The sequence below is a fragment of the Chenopodium quinoa genome, unplaced genomic scaffold (assembly GCF_001683475.1).
Source record: "Chenopodium quinoa cultivar QQ74 unplaced genomic scaffold, ASM168347v1, whole genome shotgun sequence".
Classification (NCBI taxonomy): Eukaryota; Viridiplantae; Streptophyta; class Magnoliopsida; order Caryophyllales; family Amaranthaceae; genus Chenopodium; species Chenopodium quinoa.
In genome coordinates, this window is record NW_018744593.1 from 4,276,728 (window position 1) to 4,298,875 (window position 22,148).

The following is a 22,148-nucleotide window of genomic DNA, read 5'->3' on the forward strand; positions in this document are numbered from 1 at the left end:
GGGTAATTCTAATATTCCCGGAAATCGTTTAAGTGGTAAGTTCGATGACACTAGTTGGATTATCGATACAGGAGCAACGCATCATGTCACTGGAAATAAAACTTGGTTATTTGATACTTACAATATTGAATGTCCCGTTGGTTTGCCCAATGGTGATAATGTGCTCGCAACTTTGGCCGGATGTGTTTGGTTGTCTGCTAAAATCACAATCTCTGGAGTTCGTTTTGTTCCTAATTTGAATTGCAATTTAATTTCCGTCTCTCAACTCAGTGATCAGTTAAATGTTGTCGTACAATTTAACTCACATATGTGTGCTATAAGGACCAACTAAAGGAGCTGATTGGAACGGGACTTAGGCGAGATGCATGGACTCTATTATCTTAGCAAACTGGATGTGGTGCAATGTGTGTCTGTGGTTGAAGCGAAATTAGATTTGGATCTTTGGCATAGACGGATGGAGCATCCTTCAGAGAGAGTAGTTAAGTTGCTTCCTCATATTAGCAATAATAAAAGTAGTTTAGCAAAAGGATGTGAAGAGTTTTTTCGTGCTCAACATCCTAGAGACAAATTTCCTTTGAGTGACAATAAAGCTTCTAGAATTTTTGAAAAAATACATTGTAATTTATGGGGTCCATATAGACATGTTTCATCTTGTGGAGCTCGTTATTTTTTTACTATTGTTGATGATTATTCAAGAGCCGTTTCGATTTATTTGTTGATTAATAAGACGGAAGTTTTTCAGATGTTTATAGCGTTTGTTGCTATGGTGGATAGACAATATAATCAAACAATTAAAATTGTGCAAAGTGATAATGGAACTGAATTTAATTGTTTGCGTGATTATTTTATTGCAACTGGTATTCTCTTTCAAACCTCGTGTGTAGGGACTCCTCAACAAAACGGAGGGTAGAGAGAAAACACAAACACATTCTTAATGTTGCTAAAGCCTTGAGATTTCAAGACAAACTACCTATTTAATTTTGGGGAGAGCGTGCTTTAGCCGCGGCTCATTTGATTAATCAAACTCCTACGCCTATACTACAAAATAAAACCTCTTTGATATTCTTTTTAATAAATCACCCTCATTTGATGCTATTCGCACCTTTGGTTGCTTGTGTTTTGCTCACAATCAAAAGACTAGGGGGGATAAGTTTGCTAGTAGGAGTCGTAAATGTGTATTTGTGGGGTATCCTTTTGGGAAGAAAGGATGGAAGCTTTTTGATCTTGAAACAAAAGAATTTTTTGGCTCTCGTGATGTGAAATTTGTTGATGATATGTTCCCCTTTGTTAGCCCAGATTATGCTAATATTAACGCCAATTTCAGTGATATAGGGGAAGATATACATGTTGATTTTGCTAATTTTGATTTGGGTTATGATGATAACGGTGCACATGGTAGTGAGGGTGCAAACAACTCGGTGGAAAGGGGGGAAACAGTCTCCTCTGCAACCACCCCGCGGCATAATGCTGCTGATCGTAGGGGGGCTGGGGACCCTCCTGTTCCAGCCCGTGATTTTAGCTAACAACAGCAGCATTATGAGCAACAGCAAGCCGAGGCTGCCACTGCCCAGCCAACACAGTCCGAGCAGCAGCTAGATAATGCTGCCACTGTCCAGAACCAACAGCCTGAGCAGCTCATACCTCGGCAGCACACTGACCCACGGATGACCAGCCACCCTCCGAGTTGGGTCGCGGTTTCAGGGAAAAATATCCCTCGATTTTGCTACGTGACTTTATTACACACACGGTTGCTAAGAGTCCGCCTCATTCCTCCAATCAGTCTCCACGTACTCCGTACCCCTTAGCACATTATATAAATTGTGACACTTTTTTATGAGTTATCGAAAATTTATTACAGCAGTTGTTCAAAGCATGGATCCGAAATCTTTTAGAGAAGCTATGAAATCACTAGTAAAGAAACACAAATGCGCACCGAGAAATGCACACCGGTTATTAAAAACCGGTGCGAAATAAACAAGGTGGGATTTAATGTAGGAGAAATCGCACCGGTTCAAACCAAACCTGTGAGAACTTAAGTTCATGGCACCGGTTCAAACCAGTGCAAACTAAAAAAACACCCTTTACCCCCTTTCTATCTCTCATCCGCCTCTCTTGTTCTCTCTCTTTCTCTGTCATTTTTTGTTCTCTCTTTCTCTCTCATCTCAAGTTCTTTTTCCTCTCTTAGCTCATCTCTCAATCTTCTTCCTCTTCTCAACAACTATCATCACACAACCACCTGCTTCTCAACAACCACCATCGTTCTTCTTCCTTTTATGGAACCAAGCACAACCACCATCGCCGCTGCCAATTCGAACCATGCAAGTATCGACCGGCCACCGCTGCCCTTTGTCAGAAATTGGCGTCGTTAGAACCAAGCACAACCACCATTGCCGCTGCCGTCAATTTGAATCAAATACAATAACAACAAACTTGAATCAATTATCGATTCAAAAATCAGAAATTTGAGGTTAGGGTTTCTGGGTTCTTTAGCTTTGCGTTTTGGTCCAATTATTCATGTTAAATGCCTTAATCTTTGGGTTTAATTTATGTAATATTGTTCAAAATTGCTGCTGGTTTTGGAGGTTTATGCAGTTAGGTGTTGGCGTGGTAGGTTGCGTCAGGTTGTAGTGACGGCAGGTTTATGGGTTCTCTAGCTTTCCTTTTCTCTCTCCTTCGATCTCCTTCTCCATCATTGCGCCACAAGAAACGCCATTAATAGCTAGGGTTTTCTAAAACAATTTTCATTCAACTTATGCAATTTATCTCCTTTTTCATCCAATTTTTGTGAAATTTCACAATTAATCCTGCTTTTCCTTTTCATATTCAGTAACTTGATGTTTAAATTTCAATTTATGCCGATTTATTAATTATTTTTGTGCTACTTTGTAGAGGATTGTGATTAAAGGGTGAGGTACTCCTTAATACGAATCATCAAGGCTCAATTGAAATGAGGTAATCCTTGATGTTTAATTCTTGTTTCTGTTTAATTTTTAGGATTTTATATTGAAGTGTGCCAATTTTACTTTGATTCAAATTATAAGTACTTAAATTATAAATTTTACTTTGATTCTTCTTTAGATTCAATTTCTAGGGTTTATGTAATTGATTATTTGTTAGTATGCATTATTGAATTTTACGCTATGGAAGTGACTGAATGATAAATGTTTGAATGCTTTGTTGTGCGGATTGGTGCCCTATTTTGTTTGTAATGGTTTTGTGAGTATAGTAGTATCTAATGTGATTTTGTTAATAATTTTGGATGTAACTTCATATGGTTATGGGGCCTGCAACTCATTTTCTTGTGAATTGGAGTTGTTGTGATGTGTGGTGTGATTGTGCTTTGGTGTGGAGGCTACCTTGTGTCTTAAATTAAAATTACGGTCTGCTGTGTGTGAGGAGCAGAGCAAGGGTAGTGAGGGAGTTCTGTAACTGTGTTTTGTCTATTTTATGTGACACATATGCCATATATTTCTGCATACTTTCCATGTATTTTATTTGAGATGTTAACTCTGGTGAGTCATTTATGTGGGTATAAATACTAGATATAGGAGTTGTGAATACCAGAGGATGAAGTGGTTTATGATATGAGATTTATTCATTTATGTGGGTATAAATACTAGATATATATAGGGGTTGTGAATACCATAGGGGTATAAAATATATTGCTCTGCTTGGATTTGTTTAATAACATGATTGATGTGGGGATCTATGTATATACCCCCTTTTTTTTTTTTTGCATTGAGTGTATATACACAAATCATTCGAATTTTTAGGTCATTAATTTCATTGTTTTTGTCTTCTGGAAATCACAATTCAGTTTTCACATTTCATGGTTTTAATTTCTAAGTTTTTTTTATTGTGATTGGCTTTGTAGGTTATATAATAGAATTCTACATTCAATTTCGAATCATTTCTTCTTTGAGGGTTAGGAGGGACAAGGAATGAGGGACTAGTGACTCTGGCCTGGAAAGGTTGCAGCTACTTTTGCCCTACCGAGGCTGCTGCTGCAGCTGGCCTGGAAAGGGTGCAGCTATTACTGCCCTACCGAGGCTGCTATGGCAGCTAGCTTGGCAAGGCTGCAGCTACTACTGAGGCTGCTGCTGCAACTGGCCTGGCAAGGCTGCAGCTGCTACTACTCTGCTGAGGATGATGCTGTTGCTACGTACCTCGCACCTCAAAATTTTACAACTTGTTCTTATCCACAAACTTACAATTTTAACTAATATTCTGGTTTGGTAAATCTGTTAGGTCAGTCTAAGTTTTAAATTTGACATATATAATGATTCATGGAGATAGGTCCACTGTTTGTGTAGTATGTGTGTACATTGGTCACTTGCTAATTGCAATGTTTTCCTTGTGTGTGGTGATCAGGAGCTGATTTCTACAATCCGGTTTGGCTGTTTAGTTTACAGAGGACAAAATTTTGACATAGCAGCTTGCAAATTCATTTGGTATACGAGGTAATCTATGTGTTTATTGTAGTGGTTTTTGTGAACTTGTATTAAGAAACTAAGAGTGAGCAAGTGAATTAGCGTGGTTTTTTTTTTTTTTTTTTTTTTTACTTGGCTAAGGGTAAATCAGGGACAAGAGCCAATTGTTTACTTGTCTCTTAGTATTAGTTTATTTGATAGTTATTGTCCCATCCATTAGCTTAATTAAGATTACTTGATTCATCATTGTGTTTCTACTACTTATCCAAGTGTTATGTTCCAGCTCTCCACGCGGCTGCCTCTTCATAAGAGAGTGGATCAGCTCTCCATGCTGCTGCCTCTACTGCTACCCCCTCTGCTGCTATTACTACTTTATCTTTGCTGCTACTGCTGCTTTACATAGCTGCTATTGCCTCCTATCTTTGATGTTGTTGATGCTTCTATAGTGCTGCTACTGCTTACTCCTATTATGAAAATAGAAGAAAAGTTTGATTCTGTAGTTTTTTTTTAGTTTTTTAAAGTGTAATATTACAAGTTATTGATGAAAATATATGTGTCTTATGTATATTATGATTATATATAAGTATCAGGTACAGTTTAAGGTAAAAAAAATGCAAAAAATAAAAGAAAATAAAAAAATAAAAAAAATTATTTTTTGGGCTACTAAGGGCACCGGTTAACCGGTGCTAATAATCATGTATTCGCACCAGTTAACCAGTGCTAATGTTAATTATTCCCACCGGTTTTGAACTGGTGGGAATAAATTCAGCTTTTGGCATCCTTCAAATGACCAACGGAAGGATGACCAACGGTTCAAAACCGGTGCCCAAAGTCGATTTTGAACCGTTGCTCATTTGCATTTTTCTACTAGTGGAAATGATGGGTGGCGCAGGTTTATGCAGGAAGAAATTCGGGTTCTGGAAGATAATGGGATATGGACCTTAAAGCGACTTTCTCCTGGCAAGAGAGCTCCTCAAATTTTTGTAGGCAGTCAATGGGTCTACAAGACCAAATTTTTGTCGAATGGTGAAGTAGAGCGCCTCAAATCTCGCTTGTTTGTGTTTGGCAATCATCAGAAAGCAGGGGTTGACTGTGATGAGACATTCGCTCCGGTGGCCAAAATGACAACAGTTCGTACTTTTCTTGCCATTGCAGCTTCTAAAAATTGGGAGCTCCATCAAATGGATGTTCATAATGCATTTTTACATGGTGATCTAGCTGATGAGGTTTATATGAAACTTCCTCCCGGGTTCGAAAGTTCATATCCTAACTTGGTCTGCAGATTGCACAAGTCTTTATACGGTTTGAACAAGCTCCTAGATGTTGGTTTGCAAAACTAACTATGGCTTTAAAACAATATGGTTTTCTTCAATATTACTCTGATTATTCATTATTTACATATACTAAGACTATTGTTCAGATTAACGTCTTGGTTTATGTTGATGATCTCATTATTTCTGGGAATGATTCCGGTGCTCTTACTGTTTTTAAAGCCTATCTCAGTGATTACTTCAAGATGAAGGACCTTGGTCCTTTAAAATATTTTTTGGGCATCGAAGTTACTCGTAGCTCTACAGATTGTTTTTATGTCAACGTAAATATACGTTAGATATCATCTCTGAGGCTGGAATGTTGGGTGCAAAGCCTAGTGGATTTCCGATAGATTAAAACCACAAATTGAGTACGGAAAGTGGTGAACTTCTATCGGATCCTGAGTCATATCGTAGGCTAGTATGGCGCTTGATATACCTTGCGGTCACACGCCCTAATCTTGCTTATTCTATTCATATACTATCTCAATTTATGCAGCCACCTCGTCGTGAGCATTGGGATGCTGCTTTAAGAGTGGTACGATATTTAAAAGGCACTCCGGGACAGGGTATTCTTTTGAGCTCTGCTTGTGACTTGAATCTGCAGGAGTGGTGTGACTCCGATTGGGCTGCATGTCCCTTAACTAGGCATTCTTTATCGGGGGGCTCGTGTTCCTTGGCAAATCCCCAATTTCATGGAAAACGAAAAAGCAACCTACAGTTTCTCTCTCCTTGGCTGAGGCCGAATACAGGTCCATGGCAGGCGTCACTTGTGAGCTAAAATGGCTAAAAGCCTTGTTATTAAGTATGGGTGTTCAACATCCAAAGGCAATCAAATTATTTTGTGATAGTGAGTCCGCTTTACACATCGCAAAGAACCCGTTTTTTCATGAACAAACGAAGCACATTGAGGTTGATTGTCAATTTGTTCGTGATAAAATTAATGAAGGCTTGATATCTCCGTCTCATGTTTCAACAAAGGCACAGCTAGCTGATATTTTAACCAAAGCTCTCAGAAAGTCACATTTTAATCATCTTCTTTCCAAGTTGGGCATTTCGGATCCGCATGCTCCAACTTGAGGGGGGGGTAATGAGATATATCATATAATATATTTTGGGAAGATATTTATTAGCAAAGATTATCTTTTGTATTATAGTTAACTTCCTAATATTCTATGATATCTTTTGATTCTAGGTTAGGAAGATTGTAACTATTATATATTGTGTGTCATGATTAATGAGAAAGTTAAGCCATTCAATTATGTTTCTCTTTAATTTTTTCAGTTCAATTAATCTGGTTCAACTTAAAAGAACGGAGCCTAACTTTGGACTTACTTTAACCCAACTTTATTTTGTTCGTTCAAAGTCACCGATTTTGATTTTTTTTTTTTTCCAATTTCACTTTTATCACAGTTTATTTCCACTCCCAACATCAAAATTCTTAAAAATGTTGCGTGTCAAACTTAGATTGGCTTAGTAATGTCACTATAACTTTGATTACAAAAGTTAGAGTTGTCAATTCAGGTGATTGAGTCGGGTCGAGTTGACTCTGATGCAAGTTTATGTCATTCTAAATCATTGTACCCACACAAGCTGAAATTTGTAAAGGGCTACTTTCGGATCGGTCTGGATAAATTTCTAATACCTCTAAGAAAGCCCATACACACCATATAAGTCTTACTTTAAAACATAAAAATTAAAAAATTCTTCGTTCTTTTTTACTGTTTCATTTATCATTTTGGCAATGTATAAATCTAATAAAAATATCTTTAACTCCTAATAATTAAAATTTATAACAAACGGATTTTAGGATAAAATTTAATGTAACGATTCAAACAAGTAAGATCCCAAATATATATGTTTTTCTTTGCGTATAGATAACAAAAGACGATCAACTGAGTAACTAACCGGTGGTTCGTACACCCGAGTGTACCATGCGCATGGTAAACCCGGATCAAAGTAGAAAGAATATAGCTTATAATTGTATAAAAACATTATAAAATTATAAAAGAAACAACATTGAAATACAAAGGGCATAATAATTCCTGAGAAACCTTTTCAATAACGGTAAAAGATAATTACTAGTAATTGATTTTTATCAAGTATATAATGCCAAATAATTTCAAAATATTCATGTAGACACCTATTTGTGTCTCCCTAAACACCAAACCTAGTGATGAGTGACTTTCACGTTTTGATTGACGAGTTCGACTAAGAGTTGAAAAGTCGCGCAAAGTTTCCTTAAGCCTATTCCTTTTTCTAACCTTACCCAAAATGTTTCTAATCCAAATCATTGATTTCGTGTCTTAAATTCAAAATCATTCATTTCGTCTCCTTAAAATCATTCATTTCGTGTCCATTTTATAAAAAACGTCAAAACTTGATTATTTTGCTCTATGTTCCCAATCCAATTATTGTTTAGTTGGATGGGGCCTGAAAAGAGCTTTCCAATGATATATCATAAGCCCAAGTCCGACTTAAAACGAATACTACAAAAAAATGTCCATATAGAAATGGAATATTATTAACGGATATCAATCCGTTTCTAAATTAGAGACGGAATTATAAAAATCTGCCTCTAACTTAATTTAGAAACGGAATTAAAAAAAATCGTCTTTAAATTAGAGACGGAATTCAATATCTATCTCTAAATTAGAAACGGAATAGAAAATCCGTCTCTAATTTAGGGACGGATTTTTCTCCGTTGCTAAATTTAGAGACGGATTTTTTTTTTGTTGCTAAATTTAGAAACGGATTTTTTTTTTTGTTGCTAAATTTAGAAACGGATTTTTTTTCCGTTGCTAATATGAGCGACGGATTTTCAATTCCGTTGCTGATATGAGCAACAGATTTATAATTTCATCCCTAATTTAGAGACAGATTTTTAATTCCGTCTCTAAATTATTTTACAAATGAATTATGTAAAATATTACTTTAGAGACGAATTACGTAAACTAGAGACAATTTTTATTTTTTTTTTCGGTTGCTAAATTAGAGACGTATTTTTTTTTTCCGTTGCTAATTACAGACGGATTATCAATTCCATCCCTAATATTTCTTTTACTTAATATCAAATATGTGCGTAGAAATAATCAAATAGTATATGGTATAGTTGGTAAGAGTTTCTCCACGTGACTTTGAGGTCACAGATTCGACTCCTACCAATTGCGATTCTTGAGTTTGGGTATTTAAGGAGCCTTACATGCAAAGTCAAGTCGGGTTGACCCGAGTGAGGTTTCGGAGTGGTAAATGGATCAGGTCGAATCGAATAGTAACTCTACTTTTAGAGACAAAATATTTTTTTTTTTCGTTGCTAAATTTACAGACGGATTTTATTTTCCGTTGCTAAATTTAGAGACAGATATTTTTTTTTCCATTGCTGATATGAGCGACGGAATTTTTATTTCCCGTTGCTGATATAAGCGACAGATTTTTTTTTTTACGTTGCAAATTTAGCGATACATTTTTTTTTCCGTCTCTAAATCCATTTAACTACAAGGTTTTTACCAGCGGAGTGATTCTGTAGTTATATACGTAGTTAGCTATGTCCAGCGACGGATTTTTAGAAATTAGAAACGGATTTCACCTGTCGCTAAAAGGCCAAATTTTTGTAGTGGAATAAGTTATGGACAAAATACTAAACCGAGCCCAAACCAAGCCTAGGTCCACCTTACCTACGACCCAATGATTATATAGAGTCCAAATATTTTATTTAGGCCCTATATGATCATATTCCCGATCCTAAATAAGTTAGGAACTTCTAGAATCCTCAAGAAGGTTCATATCTATCCATTTAGAAAAGATAAAAATCAAAGAAGTTCGAGACTGAATAAAACTTCTCATAAAATAATCCTTGTTCTATTCGAATACGAACACGTTCGGATATCTTCTGCAAACATCATTCCATTAGAAATCAAACTTCGCAAGGCTTTACTATCCTTTAGGACTAGCGCGCAATGTTATGACCATCGCACTGCGATAGTCATGACGTGGCGTGACAATCCTGTCGCGTCGCGTCAAAAGTTGTTCTATTTTATTTAGAAATTCTGATCTTTTTTCTGATCGTCAGACTCCCTTTTTTCTGTATAAATAGAGGTCGTTTTCCCCGTTTTGAAATCAACTGGAATAAGCTTAAATTAGCCACAATCATCAAGAATCCTTATCAACAAACCATCATCAATCATTATTCTTAATTCCAATGTTCTTAGCCATAACCTAAACAAATCCTTGATACTCCCAAAATCAAACACAATACTTCTTTTGCGTGATTCGAATGCTCCAAACCATACTCGACGTTGCCTTCGACCTCGACGTGAAAGGTTGATAGTTCTGAGGGTTTGGTCCCAAATCTATATTTCAATTCATATTTGATTTATTTACTTTATTGATTTAAATTTCTTGAAGTTTACTAACGTGTGTATTGTTTTAATAGCAAGAAGGTTGAGGTATCAAAGTAAGCAATTCAATTACCCTTTTATTTATTTATTCTCTTGATTTTGGAGTAGAAATCATGTTTAGGATGTTATTTTGATTTTTAGTACATGTTTAGGATAACACTTTGATTTTGTTATTAGTGACATGCAAGGGTCGTTATTAATCCGTTTAGTATCATGCCTAGGATCTTACTACTAACGTTGTTCTTATGATGACTATTGTTATATTGATCTATGTTGCTTGATTATTCATGATTTATTGCTATAATATGATCACACCCTTTCTTGCAGGTTTAAAGGGAATTTGCACATGAAATCACACCTATAAAGATAATTGATAATTGGATTTAGGCTTAATATGATTCTAATTCCGGTAGTGATCACCAATATTAGCTTTGATTGTGCATTAATAATCAACCAACGTAGAATAAACATGTTTAGGACTAATTTGATGTATGTATGTTGATCAAAAAGCGCGCATGAATATCATAAGAATTAAGTAGAGGCCTATTTAGGGCGGGTTTGGCTTCTCTTAGGTCAAATTCGTACCATCATCTCCGAACATCCAGTCATGGTTCCGGACCACTATGGAGTTAGCAATCTGTGTGATTGTGAATGGGGTGTAACCTTCACAATCGTGGACAGTTTACAAGTTCCTAAAACTTGTTGGCGACTCTTTTTTCTCTAGCTTCTTTTCCTTGGAGCGCCATCATGCTTAAAATCATTACCCACACGTAGGGCCCAAAAGAGTTTGAAAATTCCCTACAGTTTTTTGGCGACTCAACTGGGGAGGATTTCTAAATTAATTCCTAATTTGTTTAGCTATTAATTAGAATGAGTGGCTGAGACTTGAAAGATTCTTGATATACATGTTCGTAATTTTGATTAACATTGTGGCATAAGTATAAAAAGGTATGCATTGAAAAGACCATCCGTAATACGTCAAAACATAGGACATACACGTAGGAAAGGCCGGAAATATTTTTCACAACTAAAATCGAAAAGTTGCTACGAAAAATCAGAAAAAATATCGAAGATTGAAACTGGCGTCGAGCGCTAGAACTGTCACATGGCGACAGTAACCAACGCTGGACAATAGCCGTGTCTTTTCGCAACAAGGTTGTCTCCGAACGTTGGATCCTGCCATCCAGCGACAGAATCTGACGATTCTGTGAAAGCTTTCTGTCTTTTCGTTTTGCCTGTTATAGTACTGTCTCGATGATTTTACTTCCTGATTAAGTTTTTTTTACCATTCTGAACCCATATGTGTTTTACATGTGGTTTTACTTCTTAATTATTCACGCTTCGTCCACCCTAAAAACGCTCCGTGCAATAATGGGTGTATTTGAGTTTGTGAATTCACCAAACCATGGAGTTGAGTCTAACTCGAGGAGTCTCATCCATCGCGCCAACCCTTCTAAGGTAAGGCTTCCGCGCGATGCATACGGACTCTTAACCATGGACCCTCTTGGACACCATAATCCTTGACCTTAAAGAACTAAAGCCATGGTTAGGTTTCAAACTCATTGCATCATGTTGTAACTACTTGACTACTTGTGCATATCTTACTTGTGTTTCGGGGTTTTTTATGTCCCTCAGGAGAGTTACATCACCAAGACTGATTTCCCGCCGGCTGTACCTACAAAACAATAGAAGCTCCAGGTGTTCGAAGTTCCGCCTCCGACGTCAAGTTAGAAAGTCTTCGGAGTGATGTAAAAAGTGCGGAAAGTAAAAGTAGATCTTCTCGGATTCCGAGATCAGGTGATTTCTCTGTTCAAGAGAGTTGATTGTGTGTAATAAATGAACATGTTCCCAAAATGGGGGAAATCTCCCTATTTATAGGGTCGTTGGTAAATGTGCCCTACCTAGGTCATTCTAACCTAGATTTGGGGGTTGCGCCATTTTGCGGCTTTTCTCGGGAGTTAGGCCCTGAAGGCAGTCTTTTTCCCTGCTGATTGGGAGTGCCACGTGTCACCCTCTTATAGGGCCACGTGGCTTGGGTATTTTTACCCAAAACAACTTGTGCATACCTTGTTTGTGATTAAACTAACCTTTGCTTGCATTGTGAATAAACTAACCCTTTGTCTTGACTTGATTACTGTACACATTTCTATACAAACTAACCCTTTGTCTTGACTTGATTCTTGTACATATGCCTATACATACTAACCTAGATGACCTTTCTTAATTAATTTGGGTAATTAATATGAACCCATAAAGTATAAATATGCTCGACCTAGAAGACTTTTAGGCTTAAACCTTCGAAAGAATGACTGAAAACAGATAGCAGTGACATTCCAGTTTTGGCGCGCCATTTTGATCCGTGGCGCAGAATAATGGTAACCATCGCGCCGCGACAGGCTTGTTGTTCCGCGATGGAACCATCGTCCTGCGACAGTTCCATCGCCATGCGATGGTTCAGTCCTTCTTTCCGAGTCTTTGCATTGAGTCCCACTATCACGGTTAACCAGTTTAATGACAGTATATGGTCTTTGGTCATGTATGGGTTTAACCACATGTCTAGTTACTTGGTCATGACACGAGTCTTGTAAATATCACTTACACTCAAGGCTCTTTGCACACACCTTTTACATATCATTTTTCACACCATGACCATGTCTTAGATCCATGTATGAGTCACCGTTTCCGTCATTTGAGTTGAGGGTCCATCCTATTCCCGGAAATTTCCATATCCTTCCACAAATATATCTTTTCCCTTTACATCACTTTCCATACATTACATACCTCACACTTTCCTTCTTAAACACTTTCCTCATTCACATACTTTCCTTATACATATATACCTCCCTACATACTTTCCTCCTACACGTTTTTCCCATCCATATCATTCTCCCTCATACACCATGTTCTTTCAAGAATTTCCCTATTTGTGCATGTTGAATCGAGTTCGTGAATGTTACAGGTTTCAAAACCTTATTATAGTAGACCTCATTGATTCGAATTGGCTTCATGTTCCTCCGAGCAACAAGAATGCCAAGTGATGATAAGCACAAAGCGTGAGGCAGGCTTCAACGACAAGATTTCATGATTCTTTTCTTATTCTTGTTTTCCCCGTTCCCACAATAAGTCTATCAAAGGCACCCTCCATCATTTCTTAGATTTATTTCATGAGTTTGTTTTACCTTTTCCATTTTCAATAAATGAGCATTTATTTCCTTGCATATGATCATTGCATTGCACCTTTAAAAAAATAAATAAATAAAAAATAAAAAATAAAAAAAAAAACCACGCCGAACTAAGCACAAGGTATACCAATGATTTGAGGCACCCTTTGTAGCCACATCATATTACCTTTCCCTTTTAAATATACAATCTCTTTTGATAAACCACTTTGAGCCTCGTCTAACGAATGGTCTTTCTTCTTCAACCCACATCTACCTAACCTTGGGATGAGACGGTGTGCAACTTATGCAATTTTCAAAGCCAAAGCAAAAAACTTTAGTGATTTTTACCAAAGTTTCAAAAGTTCAAAAGGAAAATAAAAGTGTGCAAAAGGGCAAGTGTTCCAATGTATTTGATATGAACATGTCTTGGATTGCGTCTCTTATCGAGTGCTCAGCACCGTGCCTGAGAAACATGAATGTCAACTGAGTGATAGACCGCATGATCGGGAATGCCTGCACTTATCCAAAGGAGATTCAAAAACAAATCTCAAATACAAAAACAAAAAATACAAGTTCAAAAGTGAGAAACCTCAAGCATACAAATACCAGTTCAAATGCAAGGTTGCACACCTTGGGGGCTTACTTTAGGTCTTGAGCCTTTATCCCTTCTTCTTCTTCAACCTTTAGCCTAACCCCGTTACAATCCTTGAAAGACCTCCTTGAGGTGTACATACACTTGTGCGAAGTTCGGCTAGAGCTATGTTCGGTCTGATTCCTAACGGATACGTAGGCAACCTCACATTGGGGTGCGACCATAATAGTTATTCATTACATATTCATGCATGATCATATCAAGGGATCTCCAATGCTCATCCCTATCTGTTTAGAGCTAGACTTGGGGGTTTGATCCGTACTTCATTAGCCTACCCAGCCTAAGAGTCACCATCATTTGGCTCTTCTAAAAAAAAAATTCATACCCTTGGCCTTTGCAACCTAACCTTAGTGGCACTCTCACACACATCACAAATACATAGCCAACTAATTCTTCCCTTAGGAACCCTTTCTCGTAAAATCTTGATACGACTTTGAAACATGCCTTGTCATCTTAGAATCACTCATCTTCATAATCGTCATCGTAAAAGTATGAGTTACTTAGCCTCCGAGCCTAAGTTACCCAAATACTTTCATTATCGAATCATCAATTGAGATAGTCTAGGATGCTACAATCCTGCACCATGAAATACCACGATTAATGCATACACTTGAGTAAGCTCATTCAACACGCATCATTACTTGATTCATTCTTTTTCATCTTTTTCCTTTTGGGGAAGTTCAAAAACTTCTATTTTCACCAACTCTTTACCTCTTTTCATTTTTCACGTCTTTCTTTTCAGGAGAAAGTCGGCACCCTCCACAAAAATGACGGAAAAATTTTGCTTTTCTACATTTTTGAGTCGCACGAGCACAATCACAACACTACACACAAGTCACGCACATTAAGTCATGTCATGTCACCATATCGAGTTGGGTCTACACTCTACACACGTGAGTCTACATACACGAGTCATGTCATGTCAAATCACATCGAGTCGAGTTGAGTACATTAAGTCATACAATGAATCAAGTACACCAAGTCTTGGGTCAACCCCAAGAAAACCACCAGCAAAGTCCTTTGGCAAAATTTGGTTTTACAAGATACACCAATTCATCGAAGCTTCTATTTGCAGCCAATCGAACACTCTCACCATTCGTCACCTATCCATCAAAGCTTCTATTCGGAGTCAATCAAGCAATCTCGCCATTCATTACTCTCGTTCATTGAAACTTGTTTGGAGTCAATCGAGCAATATCACCGTTCATCCTTTTCAAAGCTCTTTTCTTCAAAGACGCGTGGACATTTCTTCCAAAGCTCCTTTTGTTCAGAGATGTGTGGACATTCCATTCAAAGATCTTGTGTTTAGAGACGCGTGGACATTCCTTTCAAAGCTCTTTTGTTCAGAGACGCGTGAAAATTCCTTTTAAAAGATCTTTTGCTCAGAGACGCGTGGACATTCTTTTTAAATCTCTTTTGTTCAGAGACGCGTAGACATTTATTTCAAAGTTCTTTTGTTCAGAAGCGCGCGTGGACATTCCTTTTAAAGCTCTTTTGTTCAGAGACGCTTGGACATTTCTTTTAAAGCTCTTTTGCTCAGAGACGCGTAGACATTCCCTTCAAAATTAAAGCTCCTATGTTCAGAGACGCGCGGACACATTTCAGATCGATAGCGCTCCCTGAGAATGAGGAGGTTGTCACCAGATTCGAGAAGACAACTCAAAGCGAAGTGGTCTTCGACAACGCTCCCTGAGAATGTGGAGGTTGTCAAAACAAAAAAGAGTTAACAAGATGTCACCCAGAGACGTGTGCTCGGCAATCCTAGATACGTATTTCTTTCCCCATAACTCCTTTATTTGTAGAATTGACCTTTTCTACAGGTATCGGCGTTAAAAGGATGATTTAAGATCGCAAAACGTTCTAGTTCATTCTCCGTCCCTATCGACTTACTTTGACTATTGTTTAGAAACTTACACTTCTCCTAACTCAGTCAAAGTGGGGGATTCCGTAGACACCTGATTGTGTCTCCCAAACACCAAACCCAGTGATGAGTGTCTTTCACTTTTTGATTGATGAGTTCGGCAAAGAGTTGAAAAGTCGCGCAAAGTTTCCTTAAGCCTAGACCGTTTTTCTAAACTTACCAAAAAAAATTTAACCAAAATCATTTATTTCGTGTCTTAAACTCAAAACATTAATTTCGTGTCCTTAAAATCATTCATTTCATGTCCAATTTATAAAAACGTCCAAACTTGATTGTTTTAGTCCATGTTCCCAGCACAATTATTGTTTAGTTTGGGGCTTGAAAATAGCTTTCCAACAATATATTATAAGCCCAAATCCGACTTAAAACGAATAAGTTATGGCCAAAATACTAAACTGAGCCCAAACCGAGCCTAAGTCCACCTTACCTACGACCCAATGATTATATGGAGTCCAAATATTTTATTTAGGCCCTATATGATCATATTCCCAATCCTAAATCAGTTAGGAGCTTCTAGAATCCTATACAAGGTTCTAATTTATCCTTTTCGAAAAGATCAAATAAGTTCGAGATTGAATAAAACTTCTCATTAAATAATCCTTGTTCTATTCGAATACGAAGACGTCCGTATATCTTCTACAAACATAATTCCATTAGAAATCAAACTCTGTACGGCTTTACTATCCTTTAGGACCAGCGCGCAACGTCAAGACCATCGCACTGCAACAGTCCTGACGCAGCGCGACAGTACCCAGCGCGGCGCGACAATCTTGTCGCATCGCGTCAAAAGTTGTTTTATATTATTTATAACTTCTGATCTTTTTGTGATCGACAGACTCCCTTTTTTCTTATAAATAGAGGTCGTTTTTTCCCGTTTTGAAATCAGCTAGAATAAGCTTGAATTAGCCACAATCATCAAGAATCCTTATCAATAACCCATCATCAATTATTATTCTCAATTCCAATGTTCTTAGCCATAGCCTAAACACATCTTTGATACTCCCAAAATCAAACACAATACTTCCTTTACATGATTCGAATACTCCAAACCATACTCGATGTTGCCTTCGACCTCAACGTGAAAGGTTGATAGTTCTGAGGGTTTGGTCCCAAATCTACATTTCAATTCATATTTAATTTATTTACTTTATTGATTAAACTTTCTTGAAGTTTACTAACGTGTGTATTGTTTTAATAGCAAGAAGGTTGACGCATCAAAGTGAGTAATTCAATTACCCTTTTGTTTATTCTTTTGATTTTGGAGTAAAAATCATATTTAGGATGTTATTTTGACTTCTAGTATCGTGTTTAGGATAACGCTTTGATTTTGTTATTCGTGACATGCTAGGATTGTTATTAATCTGTTATTATCATGCCTAGGATCTTACTACTAACGATTTTCTTACAATGATGATTGTTATATATATTGATCATATGTTGCTTGAATATTCATGATTTATTACTATTGCTTGATCAAGCTCTTTCTCAGGTTTAAAGGGAATTTGTACTTGAAATCACACCTAATAAGATAATTAATAATTGGATTTAGTCTTAATATGATTTTAATTCAAGTGATTACCATTATTAGATTGATTGTGCATTAATAATCAACCAACATAGATTAAACAGGTTTAGGGTTAATTTGATGTATGTATGTTGATCAAAAAGCGCGCATGAATATCATAAGAATTAAGTAGAGGCCTTATTAGGGCGGGTCTGGCTTCTCTTAGGTCAAATTCGTACCATCATCCCCGAACATTCAGTCATGGTTCCAGACCACTATGGAGTTAGCAATCTCTATTATTGTGAATGGGGTGTAATCTTCACAATCATGAACGGTTTACAGGTTCCTAAAACTTGTTGGCGACTCTTTTTTCTTTAGCTTCTTTTCCTTGGAGCGCCTCCATGCTTAAAAACATGACCCACATGTAGGGCCCAAGGAGTTGGAAAAATTCCCTACAATTCTATTTTTCGGAATTTCTCTATCTAAAATTATTTTTTCCCAAATAATAATTCAAGATTTCATTTTCAAATTTCAAAAATTCAAAGTATAAAATTTCATTTTCTAAATTTCAGCTTTCAGAATAATATATGAGTTAAAACAAACGAACATGAGCGTAGAAGAACATATTTTTCAAGTAAAAAGACCATACTTCGTGTTATTAAAAACCAAAGAACTCTTTTAATCTACATGCTTTAAAGAACATAATTTGTAATGTAATGAACATATGATTGAGACCCAAATAAAGAACATATTGATCAGACTCAAAAAACATAATTTTTTTTTCAATTATAAAAAAAATGAATATGGATCCAAGAAATGAAAATAATAAATAAATAAATAAATAAATAAAATATTCAACATAATTTAAAGAACATCTTTTTTTATCTCAGAAAATAACCCAAAAACAGATCTAAATAAATAAATAAAATTAAAAAAATATCTTTTCTCTCAACAACGAATTTGTCAATCCAATCTTTTATTAAAGATTCATCGAAATGATAAATTAAGATCAACTCCGTAATAACATTGAATCACTTATAAATTCAAAATTTGCCATTGTTTCTCTCTGTATAAAAATATGAAATTATGTTAACAAATTATTATGAAATTAGGTTAGAACCCGTGCGATGCACGTTTTATATAAAATCTATTTTTATAATTTGTACATATAAGAATTATACACCTTGTACAAAAATATTTGTAATTTTAAAAGTTTAGATTTTTATCAAAATTATGATATAATAATACCTGTTCAATTTCTCCTAATACATATTTCAATGTAGGAGTCCATTTATTAGTATGCTATTTACAATTGTTTCATTTTATAGGATAAATTGATAGGTTGTAGTCGTAATGTATAAGCTTCTAATATTCAAATTTCAAAATTGTTAAATATGGTAGCTCCACCAAAAAAAAGAAAACATTATCCTTGCATTTAGGCGGGGAAAAAATTATTATGAGAATGACATGTGGATAGTGATGATGTCAGCAACGTTTTGTTTTAGTAATAGTTAATAGATGTAAATAATAAATCAATTTCTTAAATCAAGAAATATGAATAACAAATCAATCCCTTAAATCAAGGAAATAATTATTTTGAACTGTTTTTTTGCTTGTGTTCTTTAAATTAGTATATAATATTCTTTCTGCATTTTTTACCAGGCTTGTATTTTAACCGAGTTTACCATGCGCATGGTACACCTAGGTGCATGAAGAAATTTCCAACAACTGAAAAAGTGTAGTAAACAGTGCAAAAGTCAAATTAGGTCAATTTTAAAAAAAATAATAAAAAATGAGAAAGTATATCATACAAATATACAATAGACACATCCTTAAAACAGTTAACTTGATGTAACCTTAACGTTGCTACTCTTGGGCCTCTTGGCCTCATATGGCTATGGATAAAAACAAAATAGTCAATCTAAATTATCCATTTAAAATTATGATGTCTAATCCTTGATGAAAAGTGTTAGAAATGACATGATCCAACTAATCTATTCTATTAACTATTACTAAAACAAAACGTTGCTGACATCACCAACCTTTAATTTATAATACGTGTCATTATCACATTAAAAAATTTCCCTCCATTTCTATGTGTGATGTCATTAATTATTAATTTTTTTTTAATCTACACTATACATTTTTCAAACAAAAAACAATTGCCACTTTTTTTTTACACAAATGATAAATTTTTTTTAAGCATAATAAAAAAATTATTCAAATCGTGCAATGCACGAGTCTAATCTAGTGTCTATTTATTTCGTAATTAACTTGAATCAAATTTTAACGTGTGATAGTTTGACCGATGACTCAATAATTTATAATGACTTAAATTTACAAAACTTTATTCGATTAGACTGAGGCCTCATTTGGTTGACATGGGAATTAAATTCCCATAGGAATTTGCATTTCATAGGATTTATTTCCCTAATTAAATTCCTAGAATTTCATGAACTTGTTTGGTTGACAATTTGGGAATTCAAAATTCCCATGAATTTGAATTGACCAAAAGGGGGCTAGGTAATTTACTTCTTTTATTTTGTGGCCCATGAATTTTGATTGACCAAAGGGGGGCTAGGTAATTTACTTCTTTTATTTTGTGGGAAGTTAAAATTCCCATGAATTTCCACTTCCCCCTTTTTGCTTTTATGTATCAACCAATCTTCTCAATTTATTAAATCCCATGAATTTTCACTTCCTCCATTTTAAATTGTCAACCAAACAAATCAAATCTAACCCTATAATCTGAAATAACACCTCTGGCATAAATTTCTAACACCCATTACTTTACCAATATTGTCAATCTATATAATTAACACAAAGCATCAAATTATCAAAATATGCCATCTCCTTAAATCCCTAATGTCCCTATACATTAAAAAAAAAAAAAAAAAAAAAAAAAAAAAAAAAAAAAAAGGCATGATCGTGGACTAAAAAAAAAAAAGCACGGTCGTCAATAGTCCACATCATCCATCAACCACCATCATCATCCTCGCTCCATTCTCATAAAAACGCCAATTCATCAAATCCCAACTCATTTAAATTTCAATATTTCACAATCATAAACATTCTTCCCAAAAAAAAAAAATGTTGATTTCTTCAATCAATTATTGGCTAGTTCATCACCCAATCATAACCAATTTCGAATGGAACCCTGAAATTACTCATTTCTCCTCACTCCAATTCCTCATTCTCACAACCCTCACTTACCTTTCTCTCACTTTCCTCCTTTCTCACTCCTCTCTCTCTCCTCTCCCACCACCCCTCCTCCGCTTCATCTCCGCCGTCCATAATCTCATCATCCTCCTCCTCTCTTTAGTCATGGCCGTTGGATGTTCGCTCTCCACCTTAACCCAAATGCCTTCACCCCACTGGATCTTTTGCTTCCCCGCCAATCAAACCCCGCCACGTGGACCCGTCTTTTTCTGGAGTTACATCTTTTACCTCTCTAAAATCGTTGAGTTTATTGACACACTTTTGATTATTCTTAGTGGGAGTCTTGGACGGTTGTCGTTCCTCCACGTGTACCACCATTCAACGGTTCTGATTATGTGCTACATTTGGCTTGAAAGTTCTCAGTCGTTGTTTCCGGTTGCGTTGGTGACGAATGCGAGTGTGCATACTGTGATGTATGGGTATTATCTGATGTGTACGTTTGGGATTCGTCCGTCATGGAAGAGATTGGTCACCAACTGTCAGATTGTTCAGTTTGTGTTTAGTTTTTTGGTTTCTGGGGTTATGTTGTTTATTCATTTTACGAGATATCCTTGCTCTGGGATTTTGGGTTGGTGCTTCAACGCTGCGTTTAATGTTTCTCTTTTGTATTTGTTTATTGATTTTCATTCTAAGAATTACAACAAGAAAAAACAATTGAATATGGTAGGAGATAAGGATAAGGTTTTGTGATTTTTTTTTTCTTTTGCCCGAATGTAATTGCGAATTAGACTTGTGGAGCCTTTTTCTTGTTTAAACATTCAAAATAATGTAGCCGCTAGTATTAGTTATTGGTCGAATAATATCCCGAATTGTGTGACTGTGTGTAATATCAAATTGACTACGGAGTTGAGGTGTCAAAATCGAACTGATATGAAAAAAATCATTAGCTTTGATTTGTAATTGATCCGATTTGATCTGATAAATTCAGAACCCAAATCCGATCTGTTATCGATCTGAACTTAATCCGACACCGATTTGACCTGACTTGAACTCAACTCAAACTCGATATGACCCGACTTGAACTCAAACAGAACCGATTTGACCCAATTTGAACTCAACCCGATCCGAAATGACCCTACAAATAACCGATTTAATCCGATCTGTTTTAACGCGAACTGATATTAACCCGACCCGATTTTAAACCAATCCGATTTTAACTAGATCCGATTTTAACCCGGCCATAATTTTAAACCTAATCTATTATTGACCTTTTTTTTTAAGTTCTTATACTTTTATATATTTACAAATTTACTAATTATTACACGTAATAAGTTACAAAATCTAAAACTCTTGACAAATATCTTATACAAATTGAATTAGTAATAAAGCAAACTAATAGTACTTGTAGCCTCATGAGATTAATTAAACAACTGAAGAGTAGTACCTTAAAAAGAGCACATTCTTTTTTGTATATCACCATTTGTGACTATCATCTATCAATTTATTAGTAGTTCATTACTAATCGTCCCACTTATGTACGTAGGTATGATAAGTCATCGATAATTATTCAATTTAAATTTGGCTCCAAGATAAATATTACACAAGAATTGATTA

General features: G+C 35.9%; 1 protein-coding gene and 1 long non-coding RNA gene across 2 annotated transcripts; both read left to right on the forward strand.

Moving 5' to 3' along the window:
* The first annotated feature begins 1,971 nt into the window (after positions 1-1,971).
* Positions 1,972-4,922, forward strand: LOC110699882. The gene is made up of 4 exons (XR_002507001.1): positions 1,972-2,952; positions 3,875-4,248; positions 4,372-4,460; positions 4,714-4,922. It is a non-coding gene; the product is annotated as an uncharacterized LOC110699882 (long non-coding RNA).
* Positions 4,923-19,737: 14,815 nt separating this feature from the next.
* Positions 19,738-21,350, forward strand: LOC110699690 (elongation of fatty acids protein 3-like). The gene has a single exon (XM_021877213.1). The coding sequence runs from the start codon at positions 20,466-20,468 to the stop codon at positions 21,282-21,284; it is 819 nt and encodes a 272-aa protein (XP_021732905.1). The 5' UTR covers positions 19,738-20,465; the 3' UTR covers positions 21,285-21,350.
* The last annotated feature ends 798 nt before the right edge of the window (positions 21,351-22,148 follow it).